Raw genomic sequence first — 25,293 nt, forward strand, 5'->3', positions numbered from 1 at the left:
TGTTAGTCTGAATCTGTAAAAAGCAACAGAGGGTCCTGTGGCACCTTTAATTAACCGCTCCAAAAAAGTTTGCAATGAAGAGTTCCATCTGAAGAAGTGAGGTTCTTACCCATGAAAGCTTATGCTCCCAATACTTCTGTTAGTCTTAAAGGTGCCACAGGACCCTCTGTTGCTAATTTAAAAAAAAGACAACAGATTTTATGCACAGAACTTATGTTGGGGCATATAGGAACGTTTAAATGTTGATTTTGAGAACTGGAGTCTAGTTAAGGTATAAACTTCAATGGAGGCTAGAAAGATGTTTAGATCTCATTTGCTGAAGCAAACTGGATTTGGCTCAGTTTCAGCCTTTAAGGAGTTTTTTAATTGCAGAGATGGATACTTGAAACTATTCTCAGCAGAAATGATTTTATGCATAGTAGGTCATAAATGTTTGTTTTACAAGGAACTCTTCATTGCAGACTTTTTTGGGGCGGTTAATTCAACAGAGACATGACAAAATAGATGAGAAATTTAAGAAGTATTTCACAAATCTACACATTTCAGAAAAAGGGTGGTCTCTGCTAGCTTCTTAGCAAATATTAGTAACTGTGCTGTCCATGAGGTCTCATACTGCAGCCATCCTTTTTTAAACAAATATACAACAAAACATTTGCTAGTACACCATGAAATAGATCAGTTATAAAAACCAAACTACAGTTTTCAAAATGAAAAATGCTTTTTTGATGCATGTGCTGAGTTTTACATATTGATTTGCAGAGCTCATCATTTCCTGATGAGTTTCACAGTGAGGTTCTGCTGTGTAAAAATTAAAGCCACTACATTTGAACAGGAAACAAGAACTGGGGTATATCCCCACATAGCTTTTTGGTAAAGTTGTGCAGAATTTTAGCTGGTTAAGACCCTGATCAAACTCCCACTGAACTTGGTCCTGTCTCTGAGATTTTGTGAAACTATCTAAATGGAAACAGTTAGCTGTAAAGTCTAAAGTGCTGAGGTTCAGGTGTTAAAGTAGTGTGTGTTGACAGTAGATAGTCTTCCTTCTGACTCTAGATTTTTTTTTTTTGTAGTTGTTAATTGCACTGAGTTTATAAGATCTGTCCCTGTAATTTTGTGCTAATCTCTGTTGCCAGTAAACAACATGCTGATCAGCGCAGGAAACATGTCTTATCTATCTAAAGCACAGTTTAAACTTATGGTGCTATAAAAATGTTTTCAATAATAAAGACAATTCTAATTTGGCATTGGTACCAATAGTTAAACTAGGCAGACACTAGAGGTCGCTGTTGTTACTCATTAGTAAAGATAAAATAACGTGTATTTGGCAATAGAAATCTTGGATCTTTCAGTTTAATTTGTGTTTTCTTGGACTGGAAAATTTGGCAAGACCGCCCCATTTAGTACACTAAAACTGATAGCAAAGACTGAATGTATTAAATGTGACAAAAGTTTCATATTAGCAACTGGTTGTGTGTAGAGGGTATGTTAATTAGATACATGTGAAGGTCATCAAATCTGTTGGCATGTGCCAACTGTTGCCCTTTAGTGTAAGAGATGCCGTTTCATAGTACTGTGGAAAATTTTAGTTGACTTTCTGTAGGGTCACCAGGATCTAAATTAATACTATCCTAAGTGTGAAACAAAGATGGTTTTTTCTTTCTTTTTTTTTTTTCGTATTAAACCTGAAGCAGCTTAGGTAGTGAACAATAGTTTACTTCTGTAACTGTAAACTACAGCTAAACAAGGAGACATGCACTGTTCATGTTCATGATGAGGATCATTGTGCTAGCTTCATTACTGAGGCAAAATTACAAGGAGAGAGGCGATTTTATTCTTTAGTTAACATTTTGTTAATCTAATTATAGCTGCACAGCTGAAGTCCTGGCTTTTACAAACTGATCAAAATAAACATCTATTTTCAGCTGTGCATAATTCAGTTACAAAACTTGTGATCTGTTACCACTTAACCCATGCATCTGTTCATGTGAACATAACAGAAATACCCTTTGCTTTTAATGTAATAAAACAAGCCAAAAAGAACCTCCCAAATGGCTACGGTTTGTGGGGCACACAATCAGTGTTCTCTTACTGAGACAGCAGAGAGTTGGGTAAGTATTTCTCCCAGAATTGTCCTGTCTCAGATTGGTATTATACATGCACCAGAAGAACCTGTTACCGTAATACCCGGGGGAACCTTACACAAACTTACCGTTCGGGAGAAGCCAGTTTTCCTCCTCTTTCCCGTATTTAAAAGCCACTTTGAGTAGTTAAATTCAAGTGCTCACTTCTAGAAGTGTCCTAATGGGGCCATTCTCCAGCTTGGTGGTTAAGGGAATGCCTTCCAAAGGATCAGCCTTGCAGTTTTCAAATTACAGGGCAAGAGTTGGACTCAGCCTGATTTTTGGGCCAGTGAATTCTATACCTTAAACCTTTCCTGTAGTATTTTAATGGTACATCGCAATTCAGTATTTCGAGAGCCATTCTTTGAAGAATAACTAGGATAGGATTGGTAGCCAATGTACAGCATGGAGGACCAATGTTGTTTCTTGTTGGTTCACTCCATTTAGCAGAGGGTCTGCTAGGTGGTTGGTTTATGTATATGTTGGGTGACCATCTGTGTCTGGCCAAGGAAACAGCCAGTAGATGACAAACGTTGAGGATGGGATTAAACTTGTACTGGAAGTGAAAGTTGCAATAAATTGTACTAGTTAATCTAATTTCTAGAGGAATCCTAAAGTGTAGAGCAGGGGTGGGCAAACTTTTTGGCCGAGGGTCACGTCTGGGTATGGAAATTGTATGGTGGGCCATGAATGCTCACGAAATTGGGGGTTGGGGTATGGGAGGGCGAGAGGGCTCCGGCTGGGGGTGCGGGCTAAGGGATGAGGCTGGAAATGAGGGATTGGGGGTGCAGGAGGGTGCTCTGGGCTGGGACCAAGGGATTTGGAGGGCAGGAGGGGGCTCAGGGTTGGGGCAGGAGGTTCAGGCATGGGAGGGAGTCGGGGGGACAGGCTCCAGGTGGCGTTTACCTCAAACAGCTCCCAAAAACGGCTCCTATGCGGAGGTGCAGCCAGGCGGCTCTGCACGCTGCCCTGTCCACAGATGCCGCCCCCACAGCTCCCATTGGCTGCAGTTCCCAACCAGTGGGAGCTGCAGGGGTGGCCCTGTGGACAGGGCAGCCTGTGGAACCCCCTGACTACCCCTACGTGTAGGAACCAGAGCGGGGACATGCTGCTGCTTCCGGGAGCCGCATGGAGTGGGGCAAGCCCCTGACCCCGCTACCCAGCTGGAGCACCGGAGTGAGACAAGCCCTAGACTCCACTCCCTGGTGGGAGCTCAAGGGCCAGGTTAAAACATCTGGAGGTCGTAGTTTTCCCACCCCTGGTGTAGAGGGCCATTACAATTGCAGGGAAAGAGAGAGGACAGCTCTATTTGGGGTTTTTAACTTTTTTAAAAAATCTGATGTAGAGAGTTGGTGTGCCTGTTTTTGTTTTTTGTTTTGCTTTGTGGTTAAAATCTCTGTTCTTAGATGCTTTTCATTTTACATAATCTTGGTGACTATGGCAAGTTCTTAATAGACAATCAAAATAAGTTTCTCTATGCACTTCAAGAAAAAGGTAAATGGGAAAATAAATTTATCACAAATGCTAACGCAGAAACATGTTCAGTAATTTACAGCATAAAGCTGCAGCTCTTTCGTTGTTCACTCCTCACCGAAGCCTTTGTCTAACATATCGGTATACATTTGTTTTAATTCCTGCAACACATAATTATCAAGGAAGGATATGAGTTTGAAATGCAAATACTTACATAGAACATCTTGCATCAGGAGGCTGAATGCTTATTTTATGTAACAAGTTTTTACTTATGGTGAACCTGTGCTCTGGGGAGTTTCTTATTCGTTTAGGAGTTAGCTTTGTGCAATACAGATAAACCACGCAATTGTAGTTTAATGTCTCTAACAGTGAAATTAAATGTCAGCTGTGGCAGTAAAATATTCTTTAGTATTCCTTAGTATTTAGAAGCATCGTTGACTTTTGTCATTATCTGGACTGCTTCCTCCTCCTGCTGACTCCCTGAGCCAGTTGCTCTGTTTTGCAAGAAGATCATTATGGCAGAAGCTACGTCTACCAGTTACTGTTTGTTTTTCATTTTTTGTAGCAGTAGTGGGTTAAATACTAAGAAAAGCATGGAGATACCTGCAATGTAGGCCTCAGTTACTGATAAAAATTGCAGGGTCAGTATTACCCACTTCACTCTGATCCTCAAAAGGCTGGAGCACAGAGTTTGGATGTGTTGAGGTTCTTCTTGTTCAGTTGCTAGGGTCAGATGCATGACGCCACAATTAATCAGAGGCTGGAGAGGGAATTGCTCATGAGTAAAGTTGAAGGGATGCACAAGATTAATGTGATGAAACAGTAAAAGAGGCGAGTGTCTACTTCCAGATACGCAACCCCGTTTGGATTAATAGCTGAGCCTGCATCAGCAGTAGGATGCAAGTGCCACCAGACCTTGAAAGAAGACAGGGGGAAAGCCAGACTAATCTCTTAAGATTGACAGAGATTTATAACAAATGTGGTCTGCTTCCTGCAGATGATTTAATAATCTTCTTTGACTCTAGAAGTGGATCTTAAATCACCAGAAGAAAATCTGAAAGGTTATGCCTAACTGTCAAAACTGTCAGTCTACTTTCTGCTTTGCTTACTACCGCTTCTATAACTAAACCTCCAGTTACGAATATAATTCTCATTTGGATCCCAATTTGCAGACTGTAACTTTTGAGTTGCTGCTGCTGCTCTTTGTCACTTAATGTGCAAGGTATTCTATTTGTTGACTGTCTTGGCTTGTGAACCTTCAAAAGTAGAGAAGTAGTGATCTTCTCTTGTAAGCCCCATAACCTTCCTAGGGCAATTATAAAGCTAGAAATTTCCAATCAATACCATGTCATCAGCATAGAAACTACAGAAGATACCAGATATCTTGTCGAATGGAATGGAGAGGTGTATATCTGGTTGGCTGCTCAACCCAACTTTTAAGAAAATCAAACTGGCCCACAAAGAGATCTTCAGTAGTCCAAGGAAGACAGACAATCCTCGTTGAGGATTATATGCTAAGAAGAATGGAAAGAGCGTTCTGCAAGGCACAGGTGGCCAACAGGATGGTATTCTGTCATCTCAGAGCCAAGATATGAAATGTCCCTCTCAGATTGAACAGGCTGATGTCGATGGTGTACATCAGCACTAATGTCATTGCATTGTGGGATATCTTAGATTATAGATGACTTCAAGAACTCAGAAGGGTGCTGCAGAAGAAGAAAGTCCAAGTAATCTTTCCTGTCCTGAGAGTGAAGGAAGATGCTAAGTGGAAGACGCAGGAAGTAAACCGCTGGCTAGGTAAATGGTGTAAGGTAGAAGGTTCTGATTTCACTGAACATTGTTCCACTTTCTGTGGAGAGCGGCGAGTTTGTACAGTTTGGATGGCTTCTGGCCTCCATCCCAGTTCTCAGAGGCAGGCTGGCTAGAGTAGTCAGAAGGCCTAATAAAACTAATTAAAAAAAAAGGGGGGGAAGGTGAAAAAGGGGATCATACAGTCACTCCTTTCACACAAAAACATGATGTTGAGTACAAAATAAATAAAACACAGAAAGACTTGAAGAGAAATACTGTATTTGCCTATAAGCCAATGCTAGGAGCCTGGGTAACAAACAAGAGGAATTGGAATTGCTCATTTATGCACATAAATTCGATCTAATTGGTATTACTGAAACCTGCGGGGGGAGGTGAGTCACATGATTGAAACGTTAAAATCAATTACTATAACCTGTTTAGGAAGGATAGAGTGGGCAAAATGGGAGAGGAAATGGCACTGTCAAAAATGGCTTTACCCACTGGAGTTGTTGGCAACTCGGGGAAAAAAAGATCTTAAATGTTTATGGATCTGTGACCCAACAGTTAAAGACCAAAATGGGATGCTAGTTGGTGTCTGCCACAGATCACCAAATCCCACTAGGAACAAGGATGACTAGCTTCTGAAGCACCTATCCATAACATGTGGGGGGGAAAAGCTATGTGATCATGGGGGAATTCAGTCTGAATGACACATGCTGGAGGTTTTATGCTCCCAGTACCAAAACATCCTCAGAATTTCTAAATATTAGAGGTGGTAATTTCCCAACACAAAAAGTATTGTATCCAACACTAAGGGGATTCGATATTAGATCTCATCTTGATGAAAGAGGAATTGATCACAGAACTAAAATTAGTGGTTGCTTAAGTACAAGTGATCATGACACTATCATGTTTGTTACGTGCAACAGAATAAAGTCCAAACTATAATATATAGATGTGTAGTGCTTTAAAAGGGCCAATTTCACAAAGCTTAAAAAAAAAACTGAGTCAGGTCAGTTGGGAAAGAGAATTTAAACAGAAAATGTGAATGATAATGGGGAGTTGTTCAAGAACATTTTGCTAGATGCTCAAAAAGCTACAATCCAGAAAGAAGGCAGCATTGGTTAAATCCAACCTGTCTTAGAAAGGAAGTGAAGAGTTGGGGGGGTGGGGATTGCGTGCACGTGTGTGTGTGTTTTATACACACACAAAGCTTCTGATTTATATTTATGATTTATGCAATTTCCCCTTTCTCCCATTTGTGTATGTTTTATACACACACAAATGGGAGAAAGGGGAAATTGCATAAATCATAAATATAAATCAGAAGCTCCGAAAAAAAAATTTGACCAGGGAAGCAAAAGGACAGAAGGACAAATCTATAGTGAGCAGAGTTTAGAACTGTAAGAAAGAGTTCTTCTTCGAGTGGTTGTTCCTGTCCATTCCAAGCAGGTGTGTGCGCGCCGCGTGCACACCAGCCGGAAGATTGTACTATAACAGCGTCCGTAGGGTCGGCTTCAGCGCCCCTTGGAGTGGCGCCCTCATGGCACTGTATATAGGGGCCAGCCGACCCTCCACCCCCTCAGTTCCTTCTTACCGCCTGTGACGGCTAGCTGGAACTTCGCGTGCTCTTCAGCAATCGTGGCAGTGTTCTGTCATTGTTGTAAATAGTTAGTTAGCTTGTCGTTTAGTATTAGCTTAGTTAGATAGTAGTTGGGGGGGGGGTTCCCCAAGTTTTTGTCGCCCCGCTGGTGAATGCCCGGGTCCCCAGGGTTCAAACTCTGCAGGGACTGTGGGAAATTCATGCCGAAGAGTGACCCGCACTCTTCATGCTTAAGGTGCCTAGGGGAGAGCCACCAAAGAGAGAGGTGCAGTATCTGCAGGGCTTTTCGCCCCAGGACTCTCAAAGATAGAGAGCAGAGACTTAAAGTCCTCCTAATGGAGGTGGCCCTGCGGCCGCAATCAGATTCCGGGCCTACCGAGCCGGCACCCAGCACTTCATCCTCGGTGCGCAGTGCCCCGGCACCGGCAATAAGTCGTGAGGCCAAGGCCCCCAAACCCCGGCACCGGAGAGAATCGGCGCACAAGAAATCATCCTCGATGAGACACCGTTCCCCATCGCCAGTGCCGATTAAGAAGAAGAGACCTGTGAGGGAACATTCCCCCCACCGGGAGTCTAAGGAGCCGGCACTGTCCACGAGTGCTACGGGACAGTACGCGCCGCAGACCCATTTGGCCATCCCATTGACTCCCACCCCAGAGGGGGTACGGTCGAGTCTGGACAGGCCTAGATCCCCGGATATTATGGAAGAAGTGCGCCTCCCATCGATGCCGGAGGCGTTCGAGGCCACCTCTGACCTCTTGAGCCTCCCGGTGCCGGTGTCGCCGCACCGGTGCAGAGAACCTCCAGCTACCGCTTGACCCCAGTTTCAGTTTAGGGGCAAACTGGCAATGCTCTCGCCGCGCTCCCCGCGCTGTGCCACTCTAGCGGCACCGGAGCAGACAGCACCCTCTCCGGTCCCCGGCGACAGTGGGTACCGCGCCTTCTATGTCCTCGTACTCAGAGACCTCGGACTCGGAGGCAGACTCGTACCGCTCTAACAGATCGAGGAGCAGGCGATCGTCCTCACCAACGAGTACCCAACTGTACCCACCGCAGTGGCAGCAGCAGTGGCAACCGCCCCCACCCCCCAATGGCTGTTCTGGACGCCATGGGCCTACCACCAGTCAGTGGGTCAGGCGTATGGACCCCGCTCACAAGCCGCATCTGTCTCTTCGACGTCGGCGGCCCCGCTGCTAATGCCACCACCACCGGCACCACCGTCTGACAGGAGTGTGCCACAAAGGGACACGGCACCGCCTAGCCAGACAATGGCACCGACGGGGACCTTGCTCCCAATGCTGCAGGCACCGTCCAGCACACTTTGTCGCTCGGTGTCGATCCCGGTACCGGCCGTGGTGCCGCATCCTGAGTCCGCACCGGCCCCGCAGCCTGAGTACCATGTGCCACAGGCCCTCGTAGAGGGAGAGGGGGTAGATGAAGGCCCTCTTCAGGGGATCTCTTCCTCCTCATCTCCGGATGAGGCAGTAGCGGGAGCTTCAGCGGCACCGGCCCTAGAGGACAATAGGATTCTCCAACAGCTGCTTACTCGAGCAACCCAGAACCTCTCGATCCAGCCTGAGGAGATCGAGGTGGATACAGATCCGGTGGTGGACATCCTGACCCCGTCTGGCCCATCCAGGGTAGCCCTACCTCTCATAAAGACCATTACGGACACAACCTGCACCTTGTGGCAAACTCCAGCCTCATTGGCCCCTACGGCTAAAAGGACTGAGAGGCGATATTTTGCTCCATCAAAGGGCTATGAACATCTTTATACACACCCTCCCCCGGACTCCCTAGTGGTAGATGCAGCCAACCAGAGGGAGCGCCAGGGGTTCCAGGGAGCTACCCCCAAAAATAGAGAGGCATTTGCGCATTGCCAATCAGCAGGCCATAGTGAGCCAGTATGGACACAACACGTGCTCGGCTTTGTCTAGGTTCACGGACCTCCTTCCGCAGGAGTTGCGAACCGAGTTTTCAGCCCTGGTTGAAGAGGGAAGATTGATTACCCAGGCTTCCCTCCAGACGGCCTTGGATGTGGTCGATTCAGCCTCACGCAGGTTAGCGACTGGTCTGGTCATGAGGCGCGGAACCTGGCTTCAAGTTTCCGGCCTCCCACATGAGGTCCAACAAACGATCCAAGACCTTCCCTTCGAAGGGCCCACACTTTTCTCAGAGAAGACAGATAAGCGGCTTCATAACCTAAAGGATTCATGGACCATCCTCCGTTCATTAGGTCTACACACCCCAGTCACCCAGTGTAGGCAGTTCAGGCCACCACAGGCCCCACGGCCGTACCAGCCTCAAAATCGAGGGGATGCCTTGCGCAGAAGGGCAAGGGCGGGCAGAAGGAGGCAACAACAGCAGCCCTTCGGCCAGTCATCTGCCCAACCAAGGCCTACACAGGGGCCTAGACCACCATTTTGATGGCTTGGTCGAGGACGACCTCCCAGTCAGAACCCTGGATCCTTCCAATCTTACCTTCTTGTCACGTCTGTCCCCCTTCTGTCGTGCGTGGGCCCGGATCACATCGGACACTTGTGTGCTTCGCATGGTAGAGACGAGATATTCTATCCAGTTCTCCTCCCTCCCGCCCCACCAGCTCCACTCCCCGTCCCTCTTCAGGGACCCCTCTCACGAGCAACTTCTACTTCAAGAAGTTGAGTCCCTCCTTGCAGCAGGGGCAGTAGAGGAGGTTCCTCAGGAGCTATGGGGCAGGGGCTTCTATTCTCGCTATTTCCTAATACCGAAAGCGAAAGGGGGCCTCAGACCTATTCTGGACTTGCGGCATCTCAGCAAGTTTGTAAAGAAGCTCAAGTTCCGTGTGGTCTCTCTGTCCTCCATCATTCCTTCCATGGATCCAGGAGACTGGTATGCCGCCCTCGACTTAAAGGACGCAAACTTTCACATTGCGATAATCCCTCAGCACAGGCGTTACCTCAAGTTTGTCGTGGGCAATGCTCATCTACAATTTACGGTTCTGCCCTTTGGTCTGTCAGCAGCCCCAAGGGTCTTCACGAAGTGCATGGCAGTCGTGGCAGCCTTCCTGCGCAGGCAGGGAATTCAGGTGTTTCCCTACCTGGGCGATTGGCTCATCAAGGGCAGGACCAAGGTGCAGGTGGAGGCTCAGGTGGTCTTCATCAGGCAGACCTTCCTCGAGCTCGGCCTCTTACTCAACGAGGCCAAGTCCACACTATCTACAACCCAAAAAATCGAATTCATAGGGGCAGTTCTGGACTTGACACACGCCAGAGCATATCTCCCAGAGGCCAGATTCCAGACTATGTCCAACATTATTCTCGGCCTCCAAGGTTACCCGACCACCAAAGCAAGAAACTGCCTCAAATTACTAGGGCACGTGGCGGCATGTACCTACGTGGTGAGACATGCCAGACTCAGACTGCGCCCACTCCAGTCCTGGTTGGCAGGGGTGTATCGGCCGGTCAGGGACTCCCTAGAATCAGTGGTGACGTTACCTTGGCCGGTGTTGGATTCCCTTCAATGGTGGCTCGACCCGCGGGAGGTCTGCACGAGAGTGCCTTTCCTCGACCCCGAGCCCTCCCTATCCCTGGTAACGGACGCATCGGATCTGGGATGGGGTGCACATCTGGGCGGCCTCAGCACCCAAGGCCTTTGGTCACAAGAGGACCTTTCGTTGCACATCAATGTCAGGGAATTACGAGCGGTGCGCCTCGCATGCATAGCCTTCAAATCCCAGCTGGCAGGCACGTGCGTTTCTGTCCTCACTGACAACACTCCAACGATGTTCTATATCAACAAACAGGGTGGTGCTTGCTCCTCCCCCCTGTGCCGGGAGGCCCTCGCATTATGGGACTTTTGCGTACAGAACGTAATTCACCTGACAGCGTCCTACCTCCCGGGGACGCACAACGGGCTTGCGGACGCCCTCAGCCGCTCGTTCCAGGGTCACAAGTGGTCTATCCGCTGGGATATAGTACTCTTAATTTTCCGGCTCTGGGGTCATCCCCAGGTGGACCTGTTTGCTTCCAGCGAGAAGGGCAAGGACGGGCAGAAGGAGGACGTGTCTTCAATTCTGCTCCCTCATGGGACGCAGTCCGGGGTCTCTAACAGATGCCTTTCTCCTCTCTTGGGCAGACGAGAGAGGAGAAAGGCATCTGTTACGCCTTTTCCCCCGATTCCCATGGTTCACAGAGTAATCCTCAAGGCCCGCAGAGATCACGCTCGGCTCATCCTGATAGCGCCGGCGTGGCCGCGCCACTACTGGTACACAGTCGCTCCTGCACATGTCTATTTGGGTGCCCCTCAGGTTGCCCCTACTACCGGACTTGATCACACAGGATCGCAGTCGCCTCCTTCATCCGAACCTGGAGTCATTCCACCTTACAGCCTGGATGCTCCAGGGCTAAGCCCTGTGGAGATGCAATGCTCTCATCAGGTCAGGCAGGTCCTTCTTGGTAGCAGGAAGCCTTCAACAAGGACCACGTACTTGGCCAAGTGGAAGCGCTTCTCACTTTGGGCCACACAATGGGGTCATGCTCCCTTGCTCGCCCCAATCCCTCTTATCCTGGACTATTTACTATATCTCAGACACCTAGGACTGATTCTCTCTTCAGTTCGAGTACACCTTGCTGCCATCTCGGCGTTCCACCGTGGAGCGGGGGGTAACCTCAGTGTTTGTAAACCCACTCGTTGGTTGCTTCCTCAAGGGCCTTGACAGGTTGTTCCCGCACATTCGTCAACCTGTCCCTGCTTGGGACCTCAATTTAGTCCTGTCCGTTCTCACAGGCCCCCCCTTCAAGCCGCTGGCTTCGTGCTCGCTGTTATATCTTTCATATAAGGTCACGTTCTTGGTGGCTATCACATCAGCCCGGAGAGTGTCGGAACTCAGAGCTCTGACATCTGAGGAGCTCGTTAGCCCGCTAATGTTGATTTTCAGTACTCTTGGAACACTGGGGAACTTCCAAAGGACTAGAAGAAAGTTAACGTTTTGCCAATATTTTAAAATGGTAAACAGGTAATCTTAGGTCTGTCAGCCTGACATTGATCCCAGTGAAAATAGTGGAGTGACTGATATGTGACTAGATTAATAAAGAGTTAAAGGAGGGGGTAATTTAATTAATGCCAGTCAACAGGGGCCTGCGGAAAATAGTCTTTTCTCCTTTTTCTCCCTGAGCTATTCTTGTGCTCCTTCATTATGACCACTCCCTGTTCTAGTTACCTGTAATCAATGGAACTACTCAAAATAACAAACACTCGGTCCAGTTGTAAGTATTTGCAGGATCAAACTCTTATTATAGGAAACTACTTTGAAAGCTCAATGTCAACTCAGTTTGTAGCAGGAGGAAGCCTAGATATAGCCAAAAATTATCAGAGTTCTGCTGCTTGTTTGTGAAAAGGAAGCCCCTGTCACATACAAGTTATTATACTAAACTGCAGAAATCCAGTTAGTACAGTAATTATGCATTTTATTTCTGTTTATCACAGGAGTTTAATTGTTTTGAACATGTGCCTTTTGGGTATGTCACAGTTGTAATAGATTTATTTATATTAACATAAATGAGGATTTGCATTTAATGAATACTGTCTCTATCATCTGATTCTGGACCTTTGTCATAATTAGGATGCTTGTAAATTATGTGCCTCAGAAATGATTTTATAGTAGCTAATATGTAAAGTGTGTGCCCTCAGACAGGTGTGCAAACAAGATTCTGAGTTTGAAGAGAATAATATTTGGTCTTCATGAAATATACACCTAAAATACTCAAAATGTAACATGTATGCACTGTTGTAGCTGTATTGGACCCAGGGTATCAGAGACAAAGTGGATGAGGTAATATCTTTTATTGGACGACATTTTTTAGGAAAAAGAAGTTGATCCAATAAATGATACTATCTTGTCTCTCAAAATATAAGTTTTTCTGGGGTTGATCAATGTTTGCCCAGGGGGCCAACAGTCCTTACAGATCTTTCTTGTTTTCTGGGAACTAACTTTGTGGGAGTGTGTTGCTTCAAAGGCCGTCAGTTTTTATATAGTTCAAGGCAAACAATTTAAAACACTAATATTTTACTCACAAAAGATATTTTGCCTAAAGATAACCCCCACTAATTAAAAGCTCTCTGTATAAATGTTAAAATATGTGCTTGTTAACCTCTCATACTAAATTTTTTTATTTCCAAATCCTGCAGGAAAAAAAATCTAGTTTTTTGTTTTGTTTTGTTTTTTGTCAGAAACTATATCTGCTTAAATTAAAAAAGGATAAGTATTTGCTATCAATGTAAGTAAAGTGTCTGGTATATATAACTTTTAATATATTGAACCATAGGCTGCCTACATTAGAAATTAGTCTGTGTACAGTAATTTATTTATAAAACCCTGAATGTTAAATTAAATAATGTAATGCATTGACACCAGTTGTATTTACTGATTTAAACTTGTTGAGATCTTGCTGGAAAGTCCTAGGGGTGAAATTGGAAAGCTAGTACAGAAGTGCTATCTGCTCGTTTGAGTAAAATACATGTTCTCCCAATTGAATGTTTTCCCCACATTACCTCATAATTTAGCGTGTTCAGAGTGGAGTGGGCTTTGTTTCAGGCCTATTTAACATTTCAGTTGAGTTAATAGGTTCTTTTTTTTCCCCCTTCCCCAAATACACCTATTTATAGCTTTAAATATTGGCAAGTATGAAAGTTCAGAGCCACTGACTGTAGGACTTGCTTTCAACTGTATCCTTTGTGGCCTGTCCTAGTTATCGGACGTTCTTCATTTAAAACAGTAAATTGGATGTAATAATACTTTGCACTTACATGGCACTTTTTAATCTTCCAGTCCTTACAAACATTAACTAATTAGTAATACATTTAGATTATAAAGAAAAATTAGATTTAAGACTAAATCGAAGGGGAAGGGATGAATACACTCTTGGATTGCTGCTTAAAGACATAACTTTATCTAGTAAAAAGGAGGTCTCTGGAATTAGAATGGCAATCACATATCCCTCCCCTTCCCTTGGGCATTAGTTTTCCGCCTCTCCCCCCCCCTTTTTTTTTTTAATATGGGCCATTCCTATATAGTAGTCTTCTAAAAATATTTATTTTTTTTATTCTTTTTTACTTTAGAACACTATTTTTGGTGCGTGCAATAGCTTCACATACTTTAACTTTTCCCTTGTATTGCCATTCTTGAGGAAAAAATGGTATCCTTATTCTTTCTGTACCAGTCCATAGTAGTGTTGTGACTCAAATGTAAAGAACTACCATTTTGGGGAGGTTAACCACTTGTTGGAGGATGCCATGTTGTCACATGAAACCGGCCAATGAGAGCTGTGGGAGCGGTGCTTGCAGGCACGGGCAGTGCACAGAGACCCACTGTCCCTCCTACCCCCAAGGGGCGCGCAGAGATGTGCCAGCAGCAGCAGCCGGCCGCAGCCGCTTCCGGGAGCAGCATGGGGCTATGGCAGGCAGGCAGCCTTCCTGAGCCCTGCTGCACCGCCAGCCGGGAGCTGCCTGTGGTAAGCACCTCCCGGCCGGAGCTTGCACCCCAATCCCCTGACCCAGGTCAGAATTCCCTCTTGCATCCAAACTCCCTCCCAGACCCCACATCCCCTCCATTAATATAGTAGAAATGTGCGGCCCATGACGACTTAGCAAAATTTGTGAAGTGGCCCCCGCTGCAAAAATTATTGCCCATTCCTGCTATAAGGCAAGACAATAATACTGGTTTGTCTTTTGAGAGTTTATCATGTAAGTCTCTCTTTAAAATGAGTGAAAATAATATGTAGTATGTGATTTGTATTCATTGTAGTCAGATTTAGAACATAAGAATGGTCATACTGGGTCAGACCAAAGGTCCATCTAGCCCAGTATCCTGTCTTCCAACAATGGCTGATGCCAGATGCTTCAGAGGGAATGAACAGAACAGGGCAATTGTTGAGTGATCCATCCCGTCTTCTAGTCCCAGCTTCTGGTAGTCAGAGGTGTAGCCATCTTGGCTAATAGCCATTGATGCACCTATCCTCCTTGAACTTATCTAATTCTTTGTTGAACCTGGTTATTCTATTTTCTAGATCATTTATGAATATGTTGAACAGCACTGGTCCCAGTGCAGATCTTGGGTGACACTGCTATTTATCTCTCTCCATTCTGAAAACTTCCCTTATGTTTCCTGTCTTTTAACCAGTTACTGATCCATGAGAGGACCTTCCATCTTATCCCAGGACTGCTTGCTTTGCTCAAGAGCCTTTAGTGTGGGACCTTATCAAAGACTTTCTGAAAGTCCAAGTACACTATATCCACTGAATCACCCTTGCCACATGTGTGTTGACCCCATTAAACAATTCTAGTAGATTGCTGAGGCATGACTTTCCTTTACATAAGCCATGTTGACTCTTCACCAACATATTGTGTTCATCTATGTGTCTGATAATTATGTTCTTTACTATAGTTTCAACCAGTTTGCCTAGTACTGAAGTTAGGCTTACTGGCCTATAATTGCCAGGATTGCCCCTGGAGCCTTTTTTTTTATATTAGCATTACATTAGCTATCCTCCAGTCATCTTGTACAAAGGCTGATTTAAGCAATATATTACATACCACAGTTAGTAATTCTGCAATTTCACAATTGAGTTTCTTCAGAACTCTTGGGTGAATACTGTCTGGTCTTGGTGACTTATTACTGTTTTATTTATTGATTTGTTCCAAAACCTCCTCTATTGACACCTCAGTCTGGGACAGTTCCTCAGACTTGTCACCTAAAAAGAATAGCTCTTGTGTGGGAATCTCTCATCCTCCATAGTGAAGACCAGTGTAAAGAATTCATTTAGCTTCTTCACATTGGCCTTGTCTTTTTTGAGTGCTCCTTTAGCACCTTGATCGTACAGTGACCCTGGTGATTGTTTGGCAGACTTCCTGCTTCTGATGTAGTTAAAAAAATTTCTGCTGTTAGTTTTGTGTCTTTTTCTAGTTGGTCTTCAAATTCTTTTTTGGCCGGCCTGCCTAATTATACTTTTACACTTGACTTGCCAGAGTTTATGCTCCTTTCTATTTTCCTTAGTAGGATTTTACTTCCAATTTTTAAAAGATGCCTTTTTTGCCTCTAACTGCATCTTTTATTCTGTTGTTTATCCATAGTGGTGTGTTTTGGTCCTGTTACAATTTTTTAAAATTTGGGGTTGACAGTAGAACCTCAGAGTTAGGAACACCTCGGGAATGGAGGTTGTTTGTAACTCTGAAATGTTCATAACTCTTAACAAAACGTTATGGTTGTTCTTTCAAAAGTTTACAACTGAACATTGACTTAATACAGCTTTGAACCTTAACATGTAGAAGAAAAATGCTGCTTTCTCTATTTTTTTTAGTAGTTTATATTTAACACAGTCCTTTACTTTATTTGCTTTTTTGGGCGGGGTTTCTGCTGCTGCCTGATTGTGTACGTCTGTTTCCAAATGAGGTATGTGGTTGACTGGTCAGTTTGTAACTCTGGTGTTCCTAACGCTGAGATTCTATTGTACATTTAATTTGAGCCTGTATTACAGTGTTTTTAAAAAGTTTCCATGCAGCTTGCAGGCATTTCACTCGTATGACTGTTCCTTTTAATTTCCGTTCAGTTAGCTAGCTTAATTTTTGTATAGTTCCCCCTTTTGAAGTTAAATGCTACTGTGGTGGACTTTTTTGGTGTCCCGGCCCCCCCACAAGGATGTTAAATTTAGATTCCTGTATTGCACCTTTATATATAAAAAAATCTTTTTATAATATGAAACACAGTAAAAATAATATAGACGTACTGTAGCAAAGTGCACATGGAGTTGTAGAGGAAAAAAGTGTGTGTAGTAATATAGATTAATGCAAATGTAAAGGGTGAAAAAGATAGTTTTAACAATCTCTTTAAGAGATTGAGAGAGAAGCTTAATTTCATTCTCCACAGTTGAGAAGTGGATTCCCTTGGCCCCTTCCTTTAGGCAGCCTCACAAGATGATGCCATGGGCCTTCACTGTGACTGTACAGGACTCTTGTACTTGCTGGATCGGAGGTATGGAAGTCCATACTGACCCATGCTCTTTGTAAATGGGTGAAGTGTGCTGAGGTTCACTAGTTTCTTTACCTCGCGATATACTTTGAGGGTTACCTAACTTTCAGCCCTCTCTTCGTATCTGCAATTTTTTGTGCACTTTTCCTGAGGAGTGTGGTTTAACAGGCTTGTCATTCCTATATGAAATTGAGATCCTGTGTTTCCTCTGGGGTTCTTGAACTATTTGGAGGATTTTTGTCAGCCTGATTGCCTTGGTATGCAAGCAGATAGTTGGAGTCCTTTGTTTTTTCTCCGTGTTTGCATCTGGCGGGAAGGTGGTAGTCTATGTGCACATTCTTGTTGCTTGGAATCCTTTGGAATTTGTATTCCTGCTTTGTGGGTTTGTCAATTAGTTAAGATTCTGTAGATCTTTTGGTGGATTTAATTTTCTTTTACATAAATGCATGTGTGTATGCACGAACATTTGCAAACACTTTTTTTTTATAGAGGCGTAAATAATGAATACAAAAGAATTGTGAATCAGTTAAGATTGTTGCATACGTGACGTACCTGACGCAAACCCACAAAATCAAGGATATGAAAAGTTGTCAGTTGCCATTGCATACACCCTTTACTCCACTCACTAGCACACAAATTACCATTACCACAACTATCATATACCATGTACTGCAACCTTAATTCTGCATGCCTTTCACCTTGCTGTACACACTCCTTTAACATATTATTCCTCCCCGATACCCACCCAAGCACTAGTAGTTGTGGATGTTTGCTGGTACGGCTGGTTATATTGTAGGAAGGAAGTTTGGTGAAGGGTTTTGAGCAGAAGGGCAGCTGAAAGGGAAAATAGAGTGCTTGAATCCCTACTGGGACGGAATTGTGCTGCATGGTTTATGGTGTACAAAAGAATGAATAACTTACTTTATTTTTTTGTCGTCTCTACCATATTATAACTTTGTACCACATTTGAGATTTAGTATCCTTGAGTACACTGCACATCATTGTCCTTGACAAACTCTCTTTCTGACCCTATGTTATACTGGACAACAACTACATATACCTCTGTATATAGTCTGTAAAGGAGATTATTGTCTGATCAGTTATTGACTTTGTAGCTATTAAAAACAAAAATGGGTGCTTAAAATTAGGCTCCAGAATCTATATTTAGAATCCATATTTAGGATTAATTTTCAAAGTATTGAGCATCCAGCAGCTCCCTTTGACTTGAACTTTAGGCATCCATTTTTGATTAGACCACGGTATCAGACTGAGTTTGTATGTCAACAATACAGCACTTCGCCTTGTTGTAACAGAATGATTCAAGTTCAGTAACATCTGTTTTGATAGCTTGCTATAATGAAACCCAGCTGGCTGCTGTCTCCATTTAATCAACAGGAATTAGTAACTGTAAGGATAAATGTATATATTAATTAAAGATTGAATTGGCGTTAGCAGCATTGCCAAAAAAAAAAATCGGTGGCTGGAAGTTGGCGGTGTATTCATTTTATTACAGTGTATTGAAGACTCCTCCTTATTCAAAAACACTAAGAAGAAAGATGGTAAAATCTGAAATAATTTGTTGGGGAGAAGGATTGATAATTCTGTAGCAAGTTCCATAATTTAAATCAGAGATATTTTGTTGAGACTCTTCAGTCATAGTGTGTAGTAGTGATTTTCATTTGGTATGAGTTGTATCTAAAGAGAAAAAGCATTTTAAAGATATTCTGTAGGGCTGTCCATTGCAGTTAACTCATGATCAATTAAAAAATTAATCACAGTTAATTGCTGTTTTAATCACACTGTTCAACAAGAGAATACCAATTGAAATTGATTATAAATATTTTTGGATGTTTTTCTACATTTTCAAATATATTGATTTCAATTACAACACAGAATACGAAGTGTACAGTTTGTGTGGGTTGTGTACTAATGTTCTGTAGTTCTGCCTTGAGGCAGCTGGGGATGCTGCTTGAGGGGTTGTGGAAGACCAGCCCCAGCCTGTCCTCATAGTCTTTAGACCCCATGACATTATTGAAGCCTGACACTTTTTGTTTGATCCTGGTCACTTGCAGTGACACCTGCAGCATCCCACATTCCCTCAGACAGCAGGAGGGCCCCAAGATCGTCAGCCCCTGACCATCTCCTTTTCCATTCCAGGACTCTCTCCTATGACTCTTACACTATCATAGAATCATAGGATATCAGGGTTGGAAGGGACCTCAGGAGGTCATCTAGTCCAACCCCCTGCTCAGAGCAGGACCAATCCCCAGGCAGATTTTTGCCCCAGATCCCTAAATGGCCCCCTCAAGGATTGAACTCACAACCCTGGGTTTAGTAGGCCAGTGCTCAAACCACTGAGCTATCCCTCCTCCCCCATGACACAGCCAGCCCATGTATGTCTACATTGAATAAAAAATCCGTGGCACTGAGGCTCAGAGCTGAGGTCATCTGACTTGGGATCACTGAGCTTGGTCTGTGGGGCTAAAAATATTGGTGTATAGCTACTCAGGAGCATGAGTCAGCTGACCCTGACCAGCTGAGGCCATGTCACAGGTCTTTTATTGTAGTGTAGACATACCCATAGTGACATCTTACGAGCTGTCTGCTCAACAGGAAGCTTGACAAAGAGACAGAAGATGGGAACTGACTATAGTCCTGGCAGCATGACATCATGAGTAAGGCTGAGTGTCTGTCAAAGAGATCATGGAAGTCATGGATTCCGTGACTTTCTGCGACCTCCATGACTTCTGCAGCAGCCAACGTGGCTGACCCCAAGGCTGCCCGAGCAGCTGGCTCCGGGGCCAGCTGCTCAGGCGGCCCCGGGGACAGCCATACCAACCGCTGCTCAAGTGGCCCCGGGCAGCTGCCCCCAGAATCCCCCCAAGCAGCAGCCAGTGCGGCAGGCCCTGGGGGCAGCTAGAACAGCCACTGCTCAGCGGCCCCTGGCAGCTGGCCCCAGGGACTGCCCGAGCAGTGGCTGTTGTGTCTGGCCCCGGGGTCCACCAGGGAGCAGCGGCTCCGGGGCCCCCAGCTAAGATTTAGTCAGGGGTATTTACAGTAAAGGTCATGGACAGTGAATTTTTCTTTATTGCTCGTGGCCTGTCCATGGAGGAATTGGGAAGTATTGTGGAAAATATTTTAGAACAAGAACATAAGAACAGCCATACTGGGTCAGACCAAAGGTTCATCTAGTCCAGTATATTGTCTTCCAACAGTGAACAATGCCAGGTGCTCCAGAGGGAATGAACAGAACAGGTAATGTTCAAGTGATCCATCCCCTGTAGCCCATTCCCAGCTTCTGGCAAACAGAGGCTAGGGACACCATCCTTGCCCATCCTGGCTAATAGCCATTGACGGACCTATCCTCCACGAATTTATCTAGTTCTTTATTTAGCCCTATTATTGTCTTGGCCTTCACAACATCCTCTGGCAAAGAGTTCCACAGGTTGACTGTGCGTTATGTGAAGAAATACTTCCTTTTGTTTGTTTTAAACCTGCTGCCTATTAATTTCATTTGGTGATCGCTAGTTCTTGTGTTATGAGAAGGAGTGAATAACGCTTCCTTATTTACTTTCTGCACACCGGTCATGATTTTCTAGACCTCTGTCATATCCCACTTTAGTCGTCTCTTTTCCAAGCTGAAAAGTCCCAATTTTATCGATCTCTCCTCATATGAAAGCTGTTCCAAACTCCTAATTATTTTGTTGCCCTTTTCTGAACCTTTTCCAATTCCAATATATCTTTTTTGAAATGGGGTGACCACATCTGCACACAGTATTCAAGATGTGGACGTACTATCAATTTATATAGAAGCAATATGATATTTTCCGTCTTATTATCTATCCCTTTCTTAATGATTCCCAACATTCTGTTTGCTTTTTTGACTGCCGCTGCACATTGAGTGGATGTTTTCAGAGAACTATCCACAATGACACCGAGATCTCTTTCTTGAGTGGTAACAGCTAATTTGGACTCCATCATTTTGTATGTATAGTTGGGATTATGTTTTCCAATGTGCATTACTTTGCATTTATCAACATTGAATTTCATCTGCCATTTTGTTGCCCAGTCACCCAGTTTTGAGAGATCCCTTTGTAGCTCTTCACAATCTGCTTTGGACTTAACTATCTTTAATAGTTTTGTATCATCGGCTAATTTTGCCACCTCACTGTTTACCCCTTTTTCCAGATCATTTATGAATATGTTGAATAGTACTGGTCCCAGTACAGACCCCCCGGGGATACCACTATTTACCTCTCTCCATTCTTTTAACCAGTTATCGCTCCATGAGTGGACCTTCTCTCTTATCCCATGACAGCTTACTTTGCTTAAGAGCCTTTGAGGGCCCTTGTCAAAGGCTTTCTGAAAATCTAAGTACACTGTATCCACTGGATTCCCCCTTGTCCACATGCTTGTCAACAGAACTCTTTAGATTAATTTATAAAGTACCAAAACATGTAACATTTTATCTGTTTTCCAAGGTATATTTATCTAAAACTGTTATGGGGAAAAGGGGAGAAAGCAAGAGAGAGTGGTGAAGAAGAAGAATACTACAGAAAGTTGGGAAGCCACAACCTTATTTTTAGGCTCTACTGTGGAAAAATATTAAACATAAAAACAATATCCTTTAGTTTTCTTACAATCATGTTGCAAAGCCCCAACTTTTTTCCATTGAACATATTTTGAATATAAGGAAATACCATAGTTTCTCAGAAACCACTTTGATTAAAAACTCAAGGAATTTTGTCCATCAGTAGCATCTGAATTTTCAATCTAACCATTGACCGCTTTGCAGTATTGTCAGGACTGAATTACTTGGGCCTGGTCTTTTTGTACGGGTCTCATGATTTTGGTTAAAAGTGTGATTTTTTTTTTTTTTAAACCAAATTAGTTATACTACTACAACCTCTAGTGTGGACACAATTATACTACTTTAAAGGTCCTTTAGATGGTAAAGCTTTTTCCCCTCCTATATGGGTATAAAATATACCTATGTAAGCATCTGTATATCAATATAACCACACGAAGGAGATTGTACTGCTTTAACTATATCAGTGTAGTTGTTATTGCCAAGTGTTCATAAAGTGGGTCTTGCAGATGGATTTGAATAATGAGATAGTACTGGCCTTCTCCATCAGCTTGGGGAAGGTGCTCTATGCAGAGGTGTTGGTATGGAAGAAAGCATGAAAGCAAGCAAGCTTAGAGATGTATGGCTGACAGTAAAATGACATATTTCAAAAAGATATGGTGCAAGACCCATATTTCAGTGATGTTGTGATGATCATAATGTAATGATTACTATACTGTATCTTCTTTGTGCTCATTTAACATTTGTTTCTCTTTCTCTTTAATTGTTTGTGTTGTGTTTCTTTAATAGATGAGGGTTATTACCAAGGAGGAAAATTTCAGTTTGAAATTGAGGTTCCTGATGCCTATAACATGGTGGTGAGTATTTAAGTCATTTTTCTCAATTGAGACAAGATAGATGAAGTAATATCTTTTATTGGACCAACTTCTGCTGTGTCAGAGACAAGCTTACACAGAGCTCTTCTTTGTGTTGTGATTTGCATTTTCTGCAAATAATGGAATTTTAGATAACTCTGTGTTTTGCTAAGTTGTAGGTAAGATTCTCCCAGATCTAGTGATGTCACCAGTGTTATACTTCTGTGGCTAAAGTTTCATAGGAATGTTCCTTTGAAGATGAAAAGATCTGGTCTGGAGGCTGTTTCTGTTTGCAGCAGTCTGGAATAGCCTACTCAGGAGTACAGACTAGAAGTTACAGCAGTCACATGTGAAACTCTCCCTGCGAATTCCTCCCATTCACTCTGCCTTCTTATTTTGTTTGGTGTATGCTTAAACATTCCTATAGTAAACCAACGTGTTCCTGGGGAAGCCAAGTACGTTGGCAACTCATCCTGATTGGGGACTCCAGATGCTACTGTAATATAAATAAGCATTCCACATTCTTAGTGCTTTCAGCTGAGATTAATCATCAGAGATCTAATGAATCTAATTTGAAGTGAAAGAAGATCAAAGAATTCTTCTATTTTCTTGTTCTATTAAAAAATGGCTTGGTTCTCTTGGTTTGCCATTGCTACGTAGCTGATTTTGTGTGTTGTGACCATTCAAGGTGACATAGAGTATAGGATCGTGACTGAAGGGCTGTCTGAAGGCTTGGCACTGAGACTGAACTACTCTGGGATAGGATCCAAACATTCCAGCCCTTTAGATTTTCTCCAGCACCAAGGTTTGGGTATAGAGCATCATTTTAAGGAGCTGTGCATGCCATAGAACTAACAGGCTTCAGTATTTTCCTCTGTGCCAAAAATATCTGCTTCAGACTCCGTGCTTAATTTGGTGTCCCTCTAGCATTTTCCACACCCTCTTCATTGAGAGTGGAAGGGGAAGAGAGCTAACTTTCCATCTCGAAAGCCCTATGTGTCCTTTTCCTCATTAAAGCGAGGACTTTCCACAATCCTCTAGCCACAGAACAGGCACTGCAGAGGCAGTGAATTCCCACTACTGTTCCCTTCACCTTATTCACAGGGAGCTGGACTGAGCGTTTAGAATGTGTCCTTAAAATTTTGAAGACCATGAAGACTTTGGATTAACGGACAGAGACCAATGTATGAGACAAGGCACAGGAAGATTATTTCTGTGGAGCGATGTTATCAGAACCATTTTATATCTTGGCTGAGGACTTTATATATAATGAATATTGTAATATGGAGAATTTGGATGGAATAACTTGCTGTTGCTAAGCTATTAGAATTGTTTGACTTTCCTTTGACTTACTTACAAAACTAGAGCAATGAGACTCTGTTTTGGAATCTGATTTTTTTTTTTAAATGTGCATTTATCCACATGCATTAAAAATGAGCTATAGCATCTGTTGGAGCTACATGCTGAATTGAGTTTAGTGATGTCACTGTAAAATAATACAAATCTGTATCAAGATTTAAAAACCCAAGAAATAGTCAAATGGAACAGTTATCTGTGAACATTTAAAAATAGGGAATACTTTCCTTACCCAGAAAATTACTGAGAAGAAGAAATCACACTGGAATGAATCTTTGCTCTTCCTCCACTTGTTTACAAAGCCAAAAACCTGAATATAACACGGAATGGGAAAGCAGCAGTGTTACTGTAGTTTTATATCCTCTTCTGCTCCATTTAAACTGGTTCATAAGGTAACGGCCAGATTAGCATTAGTACTTGGACTGAGATCACCCACATTTAAATTTTAGCTTCCAGGAACTGTACAACTCATGATGGTTTGTTGGTGATTTAACTAATTTGAAAGGACAGCATTGTAATCTCTGTTTGTTGTTTTATTTTGGCAGCCTCCAAAAGTTAAATGTTTGACTAGAATCTGGCATCCAAACATCACAGAGACGGGTGAAATCTGTTTAAGGTAGTTAACAGCCTTCTTTTATTGTTACTTCAAAGTTTTTGTAGAGATCATTACCCTGGTATGTAATTCTCACTTCAGCATCAGTAGACAGATAATGTCTCATACTTAAATTTGATCCTTCGAAGCAAAGGAAACTTCTTGAAAATGTTTTAGACCATTGTGATACCAAACAGAATTGCTGAACATGCTATCAGTTGTAAAACCAGATATATCCAAACCGCATTTCTGATTCAGAAAAAAAAGATCATAAATGCATCCCAATCAAATATGCTATGGTGTCCAATATCCTTTTGAATCCACCTTTCCAAAATATAGCAATGCCCTCTAATTATTCAGAACACATAGTCCTTTAAAATTTCTCCCAATATGCAGAAGATTTTCTTCCCTGCAACATAAATTCCATTGAATAACACTGATTTCCTGTAAGAGATTTGCTTCTTGTAGAAGAGAGTTTTAAAATTCTAGTTCTGTGTGCTTTTGACTAAGACCTGGCTTTTCAACCATTTATCTAACTAGCCAATTGTAGGATTTAAAGGATTCTATATCATTGCATGCTTGCTATTGAGATCTCTTGCAGAAAAGAACAAATAAACTGTGAATTGGCCAAGCATGCTACATTTTTGCTTTTCCGTCTATAGCGTTGCTACTAGAGAGACGTAAAGATTGAGCCTGCATTAAATTAAAGGAGGTTTAGAATTTTCTTATGTCTAGAATCTTAAGAACCCATGTTCTTATTTAGCGTGTGATGTGACTATTTGCATTTGATCTTACACTTTCACCATTTCCAGATAAAACCAAAGGTCATTTTTCCACAGTAGAAAAATACATAGCCTCTATCTTTGTGATCGTTAATTTGAGGCAGAATTAACTTTAATAGCTCCTATTCTTC

At 43.2% G+C, this 25,293-nt stretch overlaps 1 protein-coding gene across 2 annotated transcripts in view; it reads left to right on the forward strand.

Annotated features, from left to right (window-relative positions):
* The window catches only part of UBE2F (ubiquitin conjugating enzyme E2 F (putative)), a 129,202-nt gene that overhangs the window by 27,067 nt on the left and 76,842 nt on the right, over positions 1-25,293 (forward strand). For both annotated transcript variants that reach the window (XM_034785505.1, XM_034785504.1), the window contains exons 4-5: positions 22,368-22,435; positions 24,334-24,404. In XM_034785505.1, the coding sequence (XP_034641396.1) occupies positions 22,368-22,435; positions 24,334-24,404 (139 nt within the window). The remainder of the gene's footprint in view (positions 1-22,367; positions 22,436-24,333; positions 24,405-25,293) is intronic.

Source organism: Trachemys scripta, chromosome 11, assembly GCF_013100865.1.
Source record: "Trachemys scripta elegans isolate TJP31775 chromosome 11, CAS_Tse_1.0, whole genome shotgun sequence".
Classification (NCBI taxonomy): domain Eukaryota; kingdom Metazoa; phylum Chordata; order Testudines; family Emydidae; genus Trachemys; species Trachemys scripta.